Source organism: Oncorhynchus nerka, linkage group LG14 (genome assembly GCF_034236695.1).
Source record: "Oncorhynchus nerka isolate Pitt River linkage group LG14, Oner_Uvic_2.0, whole genome shotgun sequence".
NCBI classification, from domain to species: domain Eukaryota; kingdom Metazoa; phylum Chordata; class Actinopteri; order Salmoniformes; family Salmonidae; genus Oncorhynchus; species Oncorhynchus nerka.
This window is the reverse complement of record NC_088409.1, coordinates 52,277,912-52,298,585: the sequence shown is the minus strand read 5'-3', so window position 1 is coordinate 52,298,585 and position 20,674 is coordinate 52,277,912. Positions and strand designations below refer to the sequence as shown.

General features: G+C 43.6%; 1 protein-coding gene across 3 annotated transcripts in view; it reads left to right on the top strand.

Annotated features, from left to right (window-relative positions):
- LOC115141434 (receptor-type tyrosine-protein phosphatase U) overlaps positions 1 to 20,674 on the top strand; it is a 272,604-nt gene that overhangs the window by 229,117 nt on the left and 22,813 nt on the right. For 2 of the 3 annotated variants that reach the window (XM_065000165.1, XM_029680299.2), the window contains exons 18-23: positions 3,490 to 3,612; positions 10,013 to 10,089; positions 12,361 to 12,397; positions 13,199 to 13,296; positions 13,922 to 14,038; positions 20,432 to 20,586. In XM_065000165.1, the coding sequence (XP_064856237.1) occupies positions 3,490 to 3,612; positions 10,013 to 10,089; positions 12,361 to 12,397; positions 13,199 to 13,296; positions 13,922 to 14,038; positions 20,432 to 20,586 (607 nt within the window). The remainder of the gene's footprint in view (positions 1 to 3,489; positions 3,613 to 10,012; positions 10,090 to 12,360; positions 12,398 to 13,198; positions 13,297 to 13,921; positions 14,039 to 20,431; positions 20,587 to 20,674) is intronic. The other variant, XM_029680301.2, reaches the window with a different exon arrangement.

The following is a 20,674-nucleotide window of genomic DNA, read 5'->3' as shown; positions in this document are numbered from 1 at the left end:
TAATCAAGTCGTTCCGTTGAGTGTGAAGTTTCTACAATGCTGCTTTTCGGGGGCTAGCTGGCTAGCTAGCAGTGTTGGTTACGTTACGTTGCGTTAGGAGAACGACAATAGCTGGCTAGCTAACCTAGAAAATCGCTCTAGACTACACAATTCTCTTTGAACAAAGACGGCTATGTAGCTAGCTATGTAGCTAGCTATGATCAAACAAATCACACCGTTGGGACTGTAATGAAATGAAATTAAAATATGATACTACCTGTGGAGCGAAGCGGAATGCGACCGGAATGCGAAAGTTCTATTCAGTAGACGTTGGCTGGCTATTGGCTAGCTAGGAGTGTCTCCTACGTTAAGGACGACAAAATAGCTGGCTAGCTAACCTCGGTAAATTAAGATAATCACTCTAAGACTACACACTCTAACTACACAATTATCTTGGATACGAAGACAGCAAAGACAACTATGTAGCTAGCTAATACTACACTAATCAAGTCGTTCAGTTGAGTGTGATAGTTACTACAGTGCTACGGTAGCCGGTGAACGTATGCTAGCTGGCTAGCTGCTAGGCAGATAGGAGGACGACGAAATACGATAATAACGCAATTATCACTCTAAGACTCCACACTCTAAACTACACAATTATCTTGGATACGAAGACAGCAAAGACAACTATGTAGCTAGCTAACACTACACTAATCAAGTCGTTCAGTTGAGTGTGATAGTTACTACAGTGCTACGGTAGACGGTGAACGTGTTGGGCAGATAGGAGACGACGAAATACGATAATTACGCAATTATCTTTGATACAACGACGACTATGTAGCTAGCTAAGAAGAAATTGCTAAGATTAGACAAATCAGACCGTTGTACTATAATGAAATGTAATGAAAAAGTTATACAACCTGCAGACCGAAGCGCGGATGCTTCTGTGGCATTAATGATGACGGCATACAGCACTGTTGCTGGTGGAAGCCACACTGACTTTCAATATATCATTGGAACTATCTCAAAGGATGGGGATGGCTTGTAAATGCTATAAATATTCAAAAGGCCGAAAGTGGAAGTTGTGCAATGTATCAGGTGACAAAAGAGGCAGCAGGAAAAAGGGGAAAAGCAGTGGAATGTTTCAGATGTGGGTGAACACATTATGCAAACAACTGTAAGTTCAAGGACACTGTCTGTCACAATTGCAACAAAAAGGGACATTTAGTAAAAAAATGCAGGGGTCCTAGGAGCAAGCCAGAGGGTGGGCAGACTGGGCAGGGCAAGTTCCCAGCTAAGAAGCTGCAGTCAGTAGCTCACCACCTAGAGAGCACAGAGGAGGAGGACGAGCATTGTTCCTACAACATATTTAATGTGAGTGAGCCACGCGAGGAGCCTATCTATGCTACAGTGGAGGACGATGGAAAGCAGATGAGAATGGAGGTTGACACGGGGGCCTCTGCCTCTGTTATCAGTGAGGAGACCTACAAACAAATATGGGGCTCAAAACAGGCTTCAGCCCACACACCGGCAGGGATCAGACTGTGTACGTACACCGGTGTGACGATGCCATTGCTTGGGGCTCTGGAGGTGGACATTGCATACAAAGCCAGGAAGCGAGACCACAGCTCCTGGTGGTGAAAGGGAATGGGCCTAGTTTACTAGGGTGTGACTGGCTCACCAAAATACAACTGAACTGGGGTGAGATAAAACACACACGAGTGACTGAGGATGTCATTCAAAAGTACCCTGAGATTTTCAAAGATGAACTGGGCACACTGTAGGGCACTGCAGTTAAGCTGTTCGTGGATCCTCAGGCCAAGCCTAACTTTTCCAAGCCCATGACAATGCCTTACGCCATGAAAAAGAAAGTTGAGGATGAGTTGGAGCGGCTGCAGGAAACAAACATCATTACTCCCATTCAGTTCTCCCGCTGGGCAGCTCCAATTATTCCCATTCTGAAAAATGACGGCACGTTGCATATATGTAGGGACTACAAACCACCATCAACAGGGCCTCTAGGCTGGATGCTTTCCAGCTGCCGCGGGTGGAGGACCAGTTCGCAATGCTTGCAAGAGAGAAGACGTTCTCAAAGCTTGACATGAGTCGAGCCTACCAACAACTCCTCCTGGATGAGGTCTTAAAAGAGTATGTCACAGTCAACACGCTCAAAGGCTTGTTCAGGTACAACCGCTTGGTTTTCAGAGTGGCGTCCAATCCAGCCATTTTCCAGAGGACAATGGACAGTCTACTGCAGGGGATCCCTCATGTAGCAGTGTACCTGGACGACATCCTGGTTACAGGGGCACCTCCACTATCTGGAACAGATGTTAAAGAGATTCTCAGAGACAGGTCTGCGCCTGAAGCGTAGCAAGTCCACATTCCAAGCACAGAGTGTGACAACCTCACACTCAACGTCAACAAAACTAAGGAGATGATTGTGGACTTCAGGAAACAGCAGAGGGAACACCCCCCTATCCACATCGATGGAACAGTAGTGGAGAGGGTAGCAAGTTTTAAGTTCCTCGGCATACACATCACAGACAAACTGAATTGGTCCACTCACACTGACAGCGTTGTGAAGAAGGCGCAGCAGCGCCTCTTCAACCTCAGGAGGCTGAAGAAATTCGGCTTGTCACCAAAAGCACTCACAAACTTCTACAGATGCACAATCGAGAGCATCCTGGCGGGCTGTATCACCGCCTGGTACGGCAACTGCTCCGCCTCAACCGTAAGGCTCTCCAGAGGTAGTGAGGTCTGCACAACGCATCACCGGGGCAAACTACCTGCCCTCCAGGACACCTACACCACCCGATGTTACAGGAAGGCCATAAAGATCATCAAGGACATCAACCACCGAACCACTGCCTGTTCACCCCGCTATCATCCAGAAGGCGAGGTCAGTACAGGTGCATCAAAGCTGGGACCGAGAGACTGAAAAACAGCTTCTATCTCAAGGCCATCAGACTGTTAAACAGCCACCACTAACATTGAGTGGCTGTTGCCAACACACTGTCATTGACACTGACCCAACTCCAGCCACTTTAATAATGGGAATTGATGGGAAATGATGTAAATATATCACTAGCCACTTTAAACAATGCTACCTTATATAATGTTACTTACCCTACATTATTCATCTCATATGCATACGTATATCCTGTACTCTACATCATCGACTGCATCCTTATGTAATACATGTATCACTAGCCACTTTAACTATGCCACTTTGTTTACTTTGTCTACATACTCATCTCATATGTATATACTGTACTCGATACCATCTACTGTATGCTGCTCTGTACCATCACTCATTCATATATCCTTATGTACATATTCTTTATCCCCTTACACTGTGTATAAGACAGTAGTTTTGGAATTGTTAGTTAGATTACTTGTTGGTTATCACTGCATTGTCGGAACTAGAAGCACAAGCATTTCGCTACACTCGCATTAACATCTGCTAACCATGTGTATGTGACAAATACAATTTGATTTGATTTGATTTAGGTCATAAGATCAGAACGCAGGGTCTGTATCCTGTGGAGGACATAGTCAGGGCAATCAAGGATGCTCCAAAACCCAAGAACGTGTCTGAGCTCAGGTTGTTCCTGGGCATGGTGAACTACTGTGGTAAGTTCCTCCCTGTCAACAGTGTTGGCTCCACTTTATCAGCTGCTCCACAAAGACTGTAAATGGAATTGGGGGCCAGCACAAGAGAAAGCTTTCATGGAAGTGAAAGCACTACTAGAAGCTGCACAACTGCTGGTTCATTTTGACCAAGACAGAGATCATCCTGTCATGTAACGCCTCGCCCTATGGCATTGGGGCAGTACTCCCCCATTAGATGGAGGACAGGTCAGAGAACCCATTGGATTTTCTTCAGGCACACTGACGAGTACTGAGAAGGGTTATTCATAGTTAGACAAGGAAGGTCTGGCCATAGTCTTTGCTGTGAACCGCTTTCATCAGTACCTCTACGGTCATCATTTCACCATATGCACTGGCCAAAAACCACTGATTAGTCATTTTAGCGAATCAAGATGCATTCCTCCAATGGCTTCAACAAGGGTACAGCGCTGGGCCCTAACACTGTCAGCTTACGAGTACACTATCATGTACAGAGCGGGGAAGAATATTTCAAATGCAGACGCGGTCAGCCGTCTCCCACTACCAGAGATGCCCGGCACAACTGTGGTGCCTCCCGAGACAATTTTCCTGATGTCAAACTCACCTGTGAATGCCAAACAGATCAAACAGTGGACAGACCAGGATCCTATCTTGGCCCTATCCTGGCCCAAGTGAAAAGATTCCTTATTCAGGGTTGGCCTCCTGTCATAGAGGATGATGGACTGAGACCTTATGCACACACAAAACTGAGCTGGGCCCAGAGTGGTTGGTCCACCCCCCGGCCATTTGCAAGTCATGGATGAGGTCCATGAGGCTCACACAGGGTTCTACCGGATGAAAGGTTTAGCCAGCTCTTACATCTGGTGGTCTAACATGGATCAGGACGTAGAAAACAAAGTGAAATCATGTTCTGAGTTCCAGATCAACCAGAAGATGGCGCAACCCGCAACACAAAAATCTGTAGGAGTGGCCTGACCACCCATGGTCCAGGCTACGCATAGACTTTGCAGGCCCTTTCATGGGCCACATGTTCCTTGTGATGGTGGACGCGTGCTCCAAGTGGCTCTAGGCTCGCATCAAGCGCAACATCACAGCGGCCACAACCATCGAAAAGCTTTGGCAGGTGTTTGCAATTCATGCTTTACTCTCTTGTGTTCAACAAGAGTCAGACACAACAACCTTTATCTGTGACTTGTTCCAAAAATTCATGCGGAGAAATGGGATTCGCCATGTCCGCAACGCTCAGTTTCACCCGGCCTCAAAAGGCTTAGCGGAGCGGGCTGTGCTGACACTGAAAGAGGGGCTCAAAAGGATGACTGGGGGAACCATCGCAACTAAGCTCTCACGGTTCTTGTTCCAGTACTGCATCATGCCACAAACAACCACAGGACATGTTCCAGCTGAGATGTTGATGGGCAGAAAGCCAATAGCTCACCTGGATCTACTGTGTCCGGACATCAAAGCACAAGTGGAATGGAAGCAGGAGAAACTTAAAGCGAGACATGATCACAACGCGAGGGAAAGACAGTTAAAATCCAAGAAACTATCTACATCCACAACCAGCAAGCGCTGGTCACCAGGTATCATTCTGAGTCAGAGTGGTCCAGTCTCCTTGTAGTCAAACTGACTGATGGTTGAGTCATGCGTGGACACCAGGACCACAACCGCCTGCGCTATGACAAAGAAAATACCATATTTTCAGACGGAACAGTTGCGGGTGGAATTATACAAGTTAAAACCTCCTGAAAGACTAACAAAGTCATTGAGACTGAGAGATTTGTTGTGTTAGTGTTTGTTTGGAACAGCAGATCTAGTTGAAAAGAAAGAAGGACCATCATATACACTACCTTTCAAAAGTTTGGGGTCACTTAAAAATGCCCTTGTTTTTGAAAGAAAAGCTAAATAAATTGTCCATTAAAATAACATCAAATTGATCAGAACTACAGTGTAGACATTGTTAATGTTGTATATGACTGTTGTAGCTGGAAACTGCTGTTTTTTATGGAATATCTATATAGGCGTACAGAGGCCCATTATCAGCAAACATCACTCCTGTGTTCCAATGGGACGTTGTGTTAGCTAATCCAAGTTGATCATTTTAAAAGGCTAATTGATCATTAGAAAACCCTTTTGCAATTATGTTAGTACAGCTGAAAACTGTTATTCTGATTAAAGAAGCAATAAAACTGGCCTTCTTTAGGCTAGGTGAGTATCTGGAGCATCAGGTCTGTGACCAAACCATTTGAGCTTCTACTTTTCAAAATCCACCTTTCCAGAAACAAGTCTCTCACCTTTGCCGCTTGCTATAGACCACCTTCTGCCCCCAGCTGTGCCCTGGACAACATATGTGAATTGACTGCCCCCCCCCTCCCCCCGTTTATCTGCAGAGCTCGTGCTGTTAGGTGACCTAAACTGGGACATGCTTAACACCCCGGCCATCCTACAATCTAAGCTTGATGCCCTCAATCTCACACAAATTATCAATGAACCTACCAGGTACACCACCAAATCCTTAAACACAGGCACCCTTATAGATATCATCCTAACCAACCTGACCTCCAAATATACCTTTGCTGTCTTCAACCAGGATCTCAGCGATCACTGCCTCGGTGCTTGCATTCGCAATGGGTCTGAGGTCAAACGACCACCCCTAATCACTGTCAAACGCTCCAAAAAAGCACTTCAGTGAGCAGGCCTTTCTAATCAACCTGGCTCGGGTATCCTGGAAGGATATTGACCTCATTCCGTCAGTAGAAGAAGCCTGGTTATTCTTTAAAAGTGTTTTCCTCACAATCTGAAATAAGCATGCCCCATTCAAAAATTTGACAACCAGGAACAGATACAGCCCGTGGTTCACTCCAGACCTGACAGCCCTTGACCAGCACAAAAACATCCTGTGGCTTATGGCATTCGCGTCAAATGGCCCCAGCGATATACAACTTTACAGGGAAGTTAGAAACTAATATACACAGGCAGTTAGTAAAGCCAAGGCTAGCTTTTTCAAACAGAAATTTGGACCCTCTCTTTCTAAAATTTTCAGCCGAAATTGTTGTAACCCTTATTATTAGCCTGTTCAACCTCTCTTTCATATCGTCTGAGATCCCTAAAGATTACATTTACATTTAAGTCATGTAGCAGACGCTCTTATCCAGAGCGACTTACAAATTGGTGCATTCACCTTATGACATCCAGTGGAACCGCCACTTTACAATAGTGCATCTAAATCTTTTAAGGGGGGGGGGGGGTGAGAAGGATTACTTTATCCTATCCTAGGTATTCCTTAAAGAGGTGGGGTTTCAGGTGTCTCCGGAAGGTGGTGATTGACTCCGCTGTCCTGGCGTCGTGAGGGAGTTTGTTCCACCATTGGGGGGCCAGAGCAGCGAACAGTTTTGACTGGGCTGAGCGGGAACTGTACTTCCTCAGTGGTAGGGAGGCGAGCAGGCCAGAGGTGGATGAACGCAGTGCCCTTGTTTGGGTGTAGGGCCTGATCGGAGCCTGGAGGTACTGAGGTGCCGTTCCACTCACAGCTCCGTAGGCAAGCACCATGGTCTTGTAGATTGGAAAGCTGCCGCGGTCATCCCCCTCTTCAAAGTGTGAGACACTCTAGACCCAAACTGCTACAGACCAAAATCTATCCTACCCTGCCTTTTTAAGGTCTTTGAAAGCTAAGGTAACAAATCACCGACCATTTTGAATCCCACCGTACCTTCTCCGCTATGCAATCTGGTTTCTGAGCTGGTCATGGGAGCACCTCAGCCACGCTCAAGGTCCTAAACAATATCATAACCGCCATCGATAAGAGACAATACTGTGCAGCCGTATTCATCGAGCTGGCCAAGGCTTTCGACTCTGTCTATCACTGCATTCTTATCGGGCATACTCAACAGCCTTGGTTTCTCAAATGACTGCCTTGCCTGGTTCACCAACTACTTCTCAGACAGAGTCCAGTGTGTCAAATCGGAGGGCTGTTGTCCGGACCTCTGGTAGTCTCTATGGGGGTGCCACAGGGTTAAATTCTCGGGCCGACTCTTTTCTCTGTGTACATCAATGATGTCGCTCTTGCTGTTGGTGAGTCTCTGATCCACCTCTACGCAGACGACACCATTCTAATACTTCTGGCCCTACTTTGGACACTGTGTTAACTAACCTCCACACGAGCTTTAATGCCATACAACTCTCCTTTCGTGGCCTCCAACTCTTTTAAATGCAAGAAAAACTAAATGCATGCTCTTCAACCGATCGCTGCCCTCACCTGCCCGCCCGTCCAGCATCACTACTATGGACGGTTCTGACTTAGAATATGTGGACAACTACAAATACCTAGGGGTCTGGTTAGACTGTAAACTCTCCTTCCAGACTCACATTAAGCATCTCCAATCCAAAATTAAATCTAGAATGGGCTTCCTATTTCGCAACAAAGCATCCTTCACTCTTGCTGCCAAACATACCCTCGTAAAACTGCTGCAGTCTATCACAGTGCCACCCGTTTTGTCACCAAAGCCCCATATACTACTCTCCACTACGATCTGTATACTATCGGTGGCTGGACCTCGCTTCATATTCGTCACCAAACCCACTGGCTCCAGGTCATCTAAGTCTTTGCTAGGTAAAGCCCCGCCTTATCTCAGCTCACTGGTCACAATAGCAGCACCCACCCGTAGCACGCGCTCCAGCAGGTATATTTCACTGGTCACCCCCAAAGCCAATTCTTCCCTTGGCCGCCTATCCTTCCAGTTCTCTGCTGCCAATGACTGGAACGAATTGCAAAAATCACTGAAGCTGGAAACCCATATCTCCCTCACTAACTTTAAGCACCAGCTGTCAGAGCAGCTCACAGATCACTGCACCTGTACAAAGCCCTTCTGTAAATAACCCATACTGTTTTTGTTGTTGTTGTTTTTTTCTCCTTTGCTCCCCAGTATCTCTACTTGCACATTCATCTCCTGCACATCTATCACTTCCGTGTTTAATTGCTGAATTGTATTTATTTCACCACTATTGCCTATTTATTGCCTTACCTCCCTTACCTAATTTGCATACACTGTATATAAACTTTTTTGCTCTATTGTGTTATTGATTATTTGTTTTTTCCATGTGTAACTCTGTGTTGTTGTTTGTGTCGCACTGCTTTGCTTTATCTTGGCCAGGTCGCAGTTGTAAATGACAACTTGTTCTCAACCAGCCTACCTGGTTAAATAAAGGTGAAATATAAACATTTTTTTTAAATACGATCTCGTACAATGCTGTGTACTACTCCCTTCACAGAACAGTGCAAACTGTCTCTAACCAGACCCCAGTGTACAACTGAGCAAGAGGATATGTGCATTAGATTGTCTAGTTTGAGAAACAGACGCCTCACTAGTCCTCATCTGGCAGCTTCATTAAATAGTACCCGCATAACACCAGTCTCAACGTCAACAGTGAAGAGGCGACTCTGGGATGCTGGCCTTCTAGGCAGAGTTACAAAGAAAACTACATGTCTTAGACTGGCCAATAAAAAGAAAATATTTAGATGGGCAAAAGAACATAGACACTGGACAGAGGAGCTCTTCCTAGAAAGCCAGCATCCCAGAGTCGCCTCTCACTGTTGATGTTGCTCACTGTTGATGTTGAGACTGGTGTTTTGCGGGTACTATTTAATGAAGCTGCCAGTTGAGGACTTGCTGTTTCTCAACGTAGACACTCTAATGTACTTGTCCTTTGAAATTAAGGTGGGAGATGTGTTATAGTGTGGACACTATGTACATAATTACATTAAATATGAATTGTACTTATCTGCAGTATAGTATGATTGCTATTCATGTGTGCATGGTTATTATTGACCGTAACCTTTCCCCTTGGAAGATGTCATCACCCTGAGTTGGATCTGTACAATGCGACTATACCACATGTTGAGTGGGTTGTATTTTTTGGCTGTATTTATACCGTTTGTACATTTAAAATGTAACCTTTATTTAACTAGGCAAGTCAGTGAAGAACAAATTCTTATTTACATTGACGGCCTACCCCGGCCAAACCTGGATGGGCCAATTGTGCGCAGCCCTATGGGACTCCCTATCACAGCCCGAATATGATACAGCCTGGATGTGAACCAAGGACTGTAGTGACGCCTCTTGCACTGAGATGCAGTGCCTTAGACCACAGCGCCACCCGGGAGCCAGTTGTGTACATGGCTGTACACCTTTTATTTCTTAGGTTGAAAGTAAAGGAAAGTTTTATTGAAATGCGTGTAGGCATTCCTTGTCAAGTTACTACAGTAAATGTGTTATTTTATGTACAGATTTTTTAAAATCAAATGTTAAAAAAAAGAAAGGTGTTATTTAATTGAGTTGTATGTGGTGTGGATGTACTGTAATTTAATTGGAAACACGGCTGATATGTGATTCATATTTTTCCATTCCAGACAACCACCACAGAGTCAAGCTCCACCCACTCCTGGGAGACCCCAACTCCGACTACATCAACGCCAACTACATAGACGTAAGTTTCAGCTACCCTTCCTTTCTGCTCAGAATCCTGTCCAATCACAGTTTTATACTGGGAAACACACCAAGTCATTCCTTATCCCTTTCTGAAAAACCACAGTCCATTTCACAGTATTTTGTGTCGCCCTAAGCAATCCTGTTCCCCAGATTTACCTGTGAGAGGTTATTCATATTCCTGGAAACACCAGGCTCACCCCACCATCCACCCAACCCCCATCCAATCACAAACATTCCTCTTGGCATTCGGCCAGATGCCAAGTCTGTTTGGTGACTACCTCTACAACCCCTTATCCAACGCTATTAATAGACTATACATTCATTTATAATACCAAGTCCTGGCGGTAAAGCCCTTTGTAAAAAAAAACAATCCCTCTGAATTGAATAGACTGGTTTGATGTTGTTCAATCCCTGGATGGACGGGAAGCATCTCTGAGACATGATCTCTTTGGCTGCTCACCTTTACTTCATTATACTTCTTGTTTCCATCTGCATCAACTAGAATGTGTTTCCCGTAGAGCAACATGCATCATCAATTTGTTGGACTGTACAGTCATGAATGCACGTTATTCCATCATAAGAGACAAACTTGTCTAAAACGCCTCGTCGGAAAGGTGAAAGCATTCCTTTTACATCGTTAAGCCGGAAGAGATATAGAGAGAGGGGACTTGTGGAGGAGAAATGATTTTAGGGGACTTCATTAGCATAGAGAGGGCACTTGAGAGGGCACTAAAATGGGTGCGTCCTATTTTGACTCCTGCCATTGTGAGGGTGCCAATTAGAGTGTCAGGGCACAGGGAGACCAGACATCATTAGAGACATGCCACTTAATGCTTGGGTGCTGCTCGCTCTATGGCCAAGTTGGCCCCCTGACAAGGCCTGACACTGAATGATGAATAAATACGTTGCCACAGGGGGGAGTACTTGTGGAGAGTGCATTACTATTTCACCAAAGGTTACATGGAAAAGTTTATCCTCTCTCTGAAATGTGTTTTCTGTTTGTTAAAGCAGAGGTTGACAAAGTGCGAGCTCTCAGATAGTTTTTCTCTTTAGCATTTGATTTGATCTCTTTGTCACTCATCGCCTGGCTGTGTGCCTGTATGTGTGGCTGTGTGTGTGTGGGTATACAGTATTGTGCTGTATGTATATGCATGCTTGGCAGCTGCCTGTGTTTGTCATGTGTTGTAGTACATACAGGGCAGTATTTTCCATCATCGAACTCAGCAAGTGAACCCTGCTGAATGCTATATGACAGCGTCTAATTTGTTAAATAGGGAGACAGTCCAAAGCAATACACACACATGGCAGCACGTGCAAGAACGAATGCATGCATGCACGCTCACACACGCACACACAAAACACACACTCAGCTTCACACACACATACTGTATGTAAACAAGCACACCTCTCTATACAGGTTCTCCTCCTGTCTGCAACCTTTATCTCCTTAGATTTCTCAATCTTCTTTCATTAACTAGCTTCTATCTCTTCTCTCTATTTTTTCTACTACCTTCCCCACCTTCTCGACTTTGGACCCTGTAGATTCGGATTAACAGGGAAGTAAGTAATTCACTGCTCTTTCTATTGTCTACCATCCCTTTATTTTCCCTCTTTCCCATGCAGCACATCCCTCTTTCAAAATTCAAACCCTTCAGTCTAGTGTTTGGGAGCCTGCATTCAGAGTTGGCACAAAGCAAGCTGCTCCGAGGTGTCACAATGTTCAGATTGCAGCAGAGTGAAGAAACTCTGAGGGTTGCCATCTCTTTTCCTTTTATCTGCCATTGAATCTTAGATGTTTGTCTATTTCCACCTAAGCCATGTCCAAGCTTCAAGCCAGTAGCTCATCTTACAGTAGAATAACAAGAGCACCATTGCACTCTGGCAATACAGTTGAGAGGTATTGTGAATAGGCACCCTTTTCTCGACCAAACCTAAATCAAAGATAACCGCTAAGTAAAGAGGAATGCACGTTTGAAGGAGCTCCCATATCTGCGGAAGACGAGACTGCCTTGGCCCATTGTTTGTGTGACCTGTAAGCATATAGAGCTGTGTCATTTTCACCATACCCACTGGCATGCCTTGTCATCTCCAGCATGTGACAAGTGTCCCTACGTAGTTATATTACTTGTGCTTGCATGAGGTCAAGTCTCAGGAGGTTACGGTTACCACTAAGACCGGTTGAGGTGGTGCGTGGATGCCGTAGGCATGCTGAAAGCGCTGTCTGGGGCACAGATGGCTTACTAAGCATGTCACCCCTGTTCTTTTTCAGGGCTACCATCGATCCAACCACTTCATAGCCACTCAGGGTGAGTGTCCCGCCATGTCTGGAGTTGGGTGCTTGTGTGTGTTTTTGTGTGTAAAATTGAGGTTGTTGACCAACCTACCCAATGAACTTCTACGTAGGACCTAGCAACAGTGACACAGACAGATCTCAAGTGTCTCTCCATCCAATCAAAAGGTGACTGCATGTGTGACCCGCCAACCCACTGCATGACATGGGGTGGGTGATACATGGAGACAGAGACAGAGAGAGAGTGTGTGTGTGTGTGTGTGTGTGTGTGAGCGAGCGAGCGAGCGAAAGCCTACAGATCTCCCTCTGTCAATCATCCAGTTTCCCTTTTGTGTGTGTGCAAGCTTTTCCATGCGTGCATGTTTGGATGTGTAGATACACACCTCAGCATCAGTTAAACCCTCTCCTAGCGTATCTAGCTACTCACTTACCTTTCACAAAGAGAAAGTGTGATAGAGTGTGAGTCTGAGTGATTAAGCTATTCTTAGTGTCTTCCTCAGCCATATGATCCGTTTCCTGTTTCACCTGTCACTTCTCATACTGAGCCACAGTTCGCTGGCACAGGCCAATGAACACTGCTATGAAGCACTGTACAGCACAACTTTAATTACAGTAGGGCATTTGACCTGACCAGGAAAAACTTGTTGGTCTTACTTATAACCTAGCTGCATGTACCTTGATCCTGTGTCCAAGAAAAGTGACTTAGTACAGTAGTATCAGGTCACGTGGTCAGGAAACAATCCTGGCCCTAGTCATATTGATAATTTGTTTTTGACTGAGATGGTTGATGTGATGGTTTTACCTCTTTGTCCCATAGGACCCAAACAGGAGACAGTGTATGACTTCTGGAGGATGGTGTGGCAGGAGAACTGCTTCAGCATCGTCATGATCACTAAACTGGTAGAGATAGGCAGGGTGAGTCTCACACTCACACAGTGCAAAGGGGGACACAATAAAATGTTCTCTGTACTGTATGCAGGTCCCTTGCTATTTGCTCAGACAGACATAAGAGTAATTGAAACACCTGCAGAATGTAAATGCTATAGTCTTTGTCCCGTTATTTTCTTCTGAAGTCATAAACGTAGACATAATGGTTAGGATGACAAAATGTTTCTATCAATATCAGTACATCAACGTTGCTGTTCCCTCTTAGCAGCTGAACTCCATAATCGATACATTAGCTCTGGATTGTTCGTCAGCTGAATAAAAAAAAACATCTAACCTAAATAAAAAGTTACAAAAATCCTTTGTGCCTTAATGGAAAACATTAGTGGTGGCCCAGTTTTAGATATTATGTTCCCCCTCATTAAAGACTATTATAGTTACCGCCTCTATCTATGGAAGAACTGGTTGATTTTGTTGGAGCTGAATTTAAGTGTAATTGTTCTGTGTCTTCTTCCTTACATATATTTCATGCTGAGCAGTAGGTAACATAATTCTCCAACAAGTAACACTGCTTGGTCAAACACATGTCAAACACATTTCTGTGACTATCCTTGTATGCATATTTGATCAAATGTCATTTGTCTCTGTTGACCAGGTGAAATGCTGTAAATACTGGCCTGATGACAGTGAGATGTATGGAGACATCAAGATTACACTGCTGAAGCTGGACACACTTTCAGAGTACACAGTTCGTACTTTTGCCCTGGAGAGGGTAAGTCCAACCATTCTGTACCTGCACATTTTTGACATTGAGTCAGTCTACGTCGATGATGTATCACATGGATTTTACTTGTACAGGACAAATCCCAGCTATTACTAAGTATCTTTCCCCCATTCTTTTCTTATTTGGGTTTCTTATGGCTTCACTGCTCAAATATACCATGATGGCATTGTTTCTTCATCCAGCGTTTCCAGGCAATATTCTATAATAGAGAGTCTGTGATGTTTATCAGTCCAACTGAACAGAACCAATGTCTCAATTATGAGGTGCTTCTGTTGTGAATGCATCCTATTCAGAGAACATGGCTCCACAGTGGCCTCTTTGACTCCTCTTTCTGATAAAGGCACTTGGCGGACATATAGCACCCTGTCTCTGACTAAAGAGGGGTGATAGTAGGAAATAATACTCTGGCTCTATGGCTCTTTCCTCTCCTTTGTTACTGAGTTGGCCCCTGTACCAGTCTCATTCCCAATGCTCATAAACATTGCAGAGACCGCAGCAGTTGGCACACACTGACTTGAGTAGACATTGTCTTACTACCTGACGATGCATAAATACGATGTAGAGAGATTAGAGCAAACAACAGCTCCTGATGTACAGACCGATGTGACTCAGAGACGATGACCATCGAGGGCCCTCTGATTAAATATGCCTGCAGTGAGAGGATTTAATAACTCAAGCTACTTAAACCCCCCCCCCCCACACACACACACCGCTGAGCTTGAAGAGTTCATTGCTCTCAGTAGACCATCCTGTCAATCAACGCCAGGGTCTCTCCATGGAGCGGCTCAGAGCAACTCTGCGGAGTGACAGTGGCACAAACACAGAATTATCGTTTCACTGTTGCCGCCACTCTCTGTGGGAGCACCACTGTACGATTATGGAGTACAGCTGCTAAGAGGGAACAGCAAAGCTCTCGCACACACTTTTTCAGTTGTGGCCACCAATTTTCTACAGGATTGAGGTCAGGGCTTTGTGATGGCCACTGTGATGGACATTGTGTCCTTAAGCCATTTTTCCACAACTCTGGAAGTATGCCTGGGGTCATTGTCCATTGGAAGACCAATTTGTGACCAAGCTTTAACTTCCCGACTGATGTCTTGAGATGTTGCTTCAAGATATCCACATAATTTTTGTTCCTCATGAAGCCATCTAATTTGTGAAGTGCACCAGTCCCTCCTGCAGCAAAGCACCCCCACAACATGATGCTGCCACCCCCGTGCTTCATGGTTGAGATGGTGTTCTTCGGCTTGCAAGCATCCCCGGCCAAACAGTTCTATTTTTGTTTCGTCAGACCAGAGGACATTTCTCCAAAAAGTATGATATTTGTCCCTATGTGCAGTTGCAAACTGTAGTCTGGCGTTTTTGTGGCGGTTTTGGAGTAGTTTATACTTACGTACTATTGTTTGGTACCTACAGGCGTTTGAAAATTGCTCCCAAGGATGAACCAGACTTGTGGAGGTCTACAATTTTCTTTTTGAGGTCTTGGCTGATTTATTTTGCTATTCCCATGATGTCAAGCAAAGAGGCAATGAGTTTGAAGGTAGGCCTTGAAATACATCCACAGGTACACCTCCAATTGACTCAAATAATGTCAAATAGCCTATCAGAAGCTTCTAAAGCCATAAAATCATTTTCTGGAATTTTCCAAGCTGTTTAAAGGGACAGTCAACTTAGTGTATGTAAACGTCTAACCCACTGGAATTGTGATACAGTGAATTATAAGTATAAGAAATAATCTGTCTGTAAACAATTGTTGGAAAAATGACTTGTGTCATGCACAAAGTATATGTCCTAACCGACTTGCCAAAAGTATAGTTTGTTAACAAGACATTTGTGAAGTGGTTGAAAAACAAATGAATGACTCCAACCTAAGTGTATGTAAACTTCTGACCTCAACTGTAAATAACATGAGCATATCTATTTCTGCTAAGCTTCCCAGTAAAGCGTTAAAAATTGCTCAAAATAGCCCACGTTAACATATGTAGATTAAGAAACAAGGTTCATGAAATCAATAATTTGCGGGTAACAGATGACATTCATATTCTATCTCTGAAACTCACTTAGATAATGCCTTTGATGATACAGTGGTAGCAATACAGTGTTATAACATTTAAGGAAAAGACAGAAATGCCAGTGGTGGAGGTGTTGCTGTTTATATTCAGAACCACATTCCTGTAAAGATTAGAGAGGATCTCATGTTAAATACCTTTGAATTAATATGTCTACATGTTAATATGCTTTACCTAAAACCCATTCTTGTGGGAAGCTGCTATATACCACCAAGTGCTAACAGTCAGTATCTGGATAACATGCTTGATAATGTATGTGATTCAGAGTGATATGTTTTCCGGGTGATTTAAATGGACTGGCTTTCATCAAGCTCCCCACTAAAGAAAAAGCTTCAATCTGTAACCAGTGCCTGTAACCTGGTTCAGGTTATCCGTCAATCTACCAGGGTAGTTACAAACAGCACAGAAATTAAATGATCAACATGTATTGATCATGTCTTTACTAATGCTGCAGAAATTTGGTTTAAAACGGTATCCAAATCCATCGGATGTGGTGATCACAATATAGTAGCCATATCTAGGAAAACCAAAGTTCCAACGGCTGGGCCTAATATAGTATATAACTGGTCATATGATCATTTTTGTAGTGATTCCTATGTTGTTGATGTAAAGAATATTTGTTGGTTCATGGTGTGTAATGAGGAGCAAATAGATGTTGCACTTGACATATTTATGAAATTGCTTATTCCAGTTACAATTAAGCATGCACCCATTATGACTGTAAAAACTGTAAAATCCCTGTGGATTGGTGAGAAATAGAAAAATTGTATGGTTGAGAGGGATGAGGCGAAAGGAATGGCAAATAGGTCTGGCTGCACAACCGATTGGCAAACGTATTGCAAATTGAGACATCATGTGACTAAACTGAATAAAAATAATAAATTACACTGAAACTAAGATAAATGACATGAAGGTTGATCGTAAAATGGAGCACCTTAACTTCTCATGGTATAGGGGACGCTTGCGTCCCACTCTGCCAAAAGCCAGGGAAAATGTAGCGCGGCAAATTCAAATAAATTATATAAAAATCAAACTTTCATTAAATCACACATGTAAGATAGTAAATTAAAGCTACACTCGTTGTGAATCCAGCCAACATGTCAGATTTTAAAAAGGCTTTTCCGCGAAAGCATAAGAAGCTATATGATGATAGCACAGCAGTAAACAAAGAGGGTAGCATATTTCAACCCTGCATAAATAAAATATAAAACATGCCTTACCTTTGACGAGCTTCTTTTGTTGTCACTCCAATATGTCCCATAAACATCACAATTGGTCCTTTTGTTCGATTAATTCCATCCATATATATCCAAAATGTCCATTTATTTGGCGCGTTTGATCCAGAAAAAAACAGCTACCAAATTGCGCAACGTCACTAAAAAATATTTCAAAAGTTGCCTGTAAACTTTGCCAAAAGATTTCAAACTACTTTTGTAATACAACTTTAGGTATTTTTAAACATTAATAATCGATCAAATTGAAGACGGGTCTATCTGTGTTCAATACAGGAAGACAACAAACCAAGCTACTTTTCAAGTCTTGCGCAATTCTCAACAGTGTTACGCAGTTCCTAGATGGCCGTACCTCTTCATTGCACAAATGCATAACCCCAACCAAATTCCAAAGACTAGTGACATCCAGTGGAAGCTGTAGGTTCCTAAGAAATACCGTTTCCCAATGAGAACTCACTGAACAGACAGAGACCTCAAAAAAAAACATCTGAATGGTTAGTCCTCGGGGTTTTGCCTGCTACATAAGTTATGTTATACTCACAGCCATGATTCAAACAGTTTTAGAAACTTCAGAGTGTGATCTATCCAAATCTACTAATGATATGCATATCTTATATTCTTGGCATGAGTAGCAGGAAGTTGAAATTGGGCACGCTATTTATCCAAAAGTGAAAATGCTGCCCCCTATACATTAAGAAGGAAATGCTAACTCCGCTCTTGAATCAGATGGCTCATTCATTACAAAACCGTTTTAATTGGCAAACTTAGGCATGACATGCCAGCAACAAACGCTGACACTACAGAAGTATCGCTGACCAAACTATGAAAGACAAGCATTGTAATTTTGAATTCCGTAAAGTGAATGTTGAAGAGGTTAAATAATGATTTTTCTATCAACAATGACAAGCCACAAGGTTCTGAGAACTCGGATGGAAAATTAACGTAGAAAATAGCGGACGATATTGGCACTCATGTTTGCCGTATTTTCAATTCAACCCTAATAGAAAGTGTGTGCCCCCAATCCTGGAGGGAAGCAAAAGTAATTCCGCTACCAAAGAATAGTAAATCCCCCTTTACTGGTTCAAATAGCCGACCAATCAGCCTGTTACCAACCCTTAGCAAATGTTTAGAAAAAATGGTGTTTGACCAGATACAATGCTATTTTACAGTAAACAAATTGACAAGGGGAAAGGGGGATACGTAGTCAGTTGTACAACAGAATGCATTCAACTGAAAACTGTGTTCCGCATTTAACCCAACCCTTCTGAACCCGAGAGGTGCAGGCGGCTGCCATAATCAACATTCATGTCTTCGGCACCCAGGGAACAGTCGGTTAACTACCTTGCTCAGCGGCAGAACAACATATTTTTACCTTGTCAGCTCGGCGATTCGATCCAGCAACCTTTCAGTTCCTGGCCCAACAGTCTAACCACTAGAATACCAGACTTTCAGCATGCTTATCGGGAAGGATATTCAACAAGCACAGCACTTACACGAATGGCTGATGATTGGTTAAACCTCAACTAAATCTTGTAATACATTCTGTGGAAATTGAGCATGTGGAGATGACTAAACTGCTTGGAGTAACCCTGGATTGTAAACTGCCATGGTCAAACATATTGATACAACAGTAGTTAAGATGGGGAGAAGTCTGTCCATAATGAAGCGCTGCTCTACCTTCTTTACAGGACTACTGTTCAGTCGTGTGGTCAGATACCACAAAAAGGGACTTGCTCAGAACAGGGCGGCTGGCCCTCGGATGTACCCAGAGTAACATCAATAATATACATGTCAATCTGTCCGGGCTCAAAGTGGAGGAGAGATTAACTTCCTCATCGGATGTACCCAGAGTAACATCAATAATATACATGTCAATCTGTCCGGGCTCAAAGTGGAGGAGAGATTAACTTCCTCACTACTTGCATGTTGAATGCGCCAAGCTGTCTGTTTGAACTACTGGCACACAGCTCGCACACCCATTTTTTATTTTACCTTTATTTAACCAGGCAAGTCAGTTAAGAACAAATTCATATTTTCAATGACGGCCTAGGAACAGCGGGTTAACTGCCTGTTCAGGGGCAGAACGACAGATTTGTACCTTGTCAGCTCGGGGGTTTGAACTTGCAACCTTCCGGTTACTAGTCCAACGCTCTAACCACTAGGCTACCCTGCCGCCCCCATGCATACCCCACAAGGCATTCCACAAGTGGTCTCTTCACAGTCCCCAAGTCCAGAACAGACTATGGGAGGCACACAGTACGACATGGAAAACTATTCCACATCGAGTAACTGACGCAAGCAGTAGAATTTGATTTAAAAATAAATAAACCCCACTGAAACAGTGGGGACTGTGAAGCAACATAAACACAGACACATGCACACACACAATAACATACACACAGGTACACATGGATTTTGTATTGTAGAAATGTGGTAGTGGTGGAGTATGGGCCTGAGGGCACACAGTGTGTTGTGAAATCTGTGAATGTTTTTAAAATTGCCTTTTTTTGCTGGACCTCAGCAAGAGTTGATGCTGCAATGGGGATCCATAATCAATACAAATACAAACCTAAAACGCAAGGTCAAATCTATACTGGAGTTGCTTACAAAGAAGACAGTGAATGTTACAGTTTTGACTTAAATCTACTTGAAAATCTATGGCAAGAACTGAAAATGGTTGTCTAGCAATGATCAACAACCATTTTGACAGAGCTTGTAGAATTTTGAAAATAATTATGGGCAAATTTTGCACAATCCAAGTGTGCAAAGCTATTAGAGACGTACCCAGCTGTAACCACTGCCAAAGGTGCTTCTACAATGTTTTGACTCATGGGTGTGAATGCTTAGGTAAATTAAATATATGTTTTTGATTTTCAATAAATTGCTGACATTTATAAAAACATGTTTTCACTTTGTTATTATGGGGTATTGTGTGTAGATGGGTTTGAAAACAAATATTTACTCCATTTTGAATTCAGGCTGTAATACAACAAAATGTCAAGGGGTATGAATACTTTCTGAAGGAACTGTAACTCATGTAATCTTCTTTTTGTTCTTCTTCTGATGTTGTGTTTCCACAGATGGGCTACTCAGCTAAACACGAGGTGCGTCAGTTCCACTTCACGTCCTGGCCGGAGCATGGGGTTCCCTACCACGCCACAGGCCTGCTGGCCTTCATACGGCGGGTCAAAGCATCCACGCCCCCCGATGCTGGACCTGTGGTCGTCCACTGCAGGTACCAGCCTCCAATCAACGCACATTGCAGTACATCACTTCCTGCTAGCTGTCAATGCTCATGCAACCATTACTACTTTGTGTTTTCA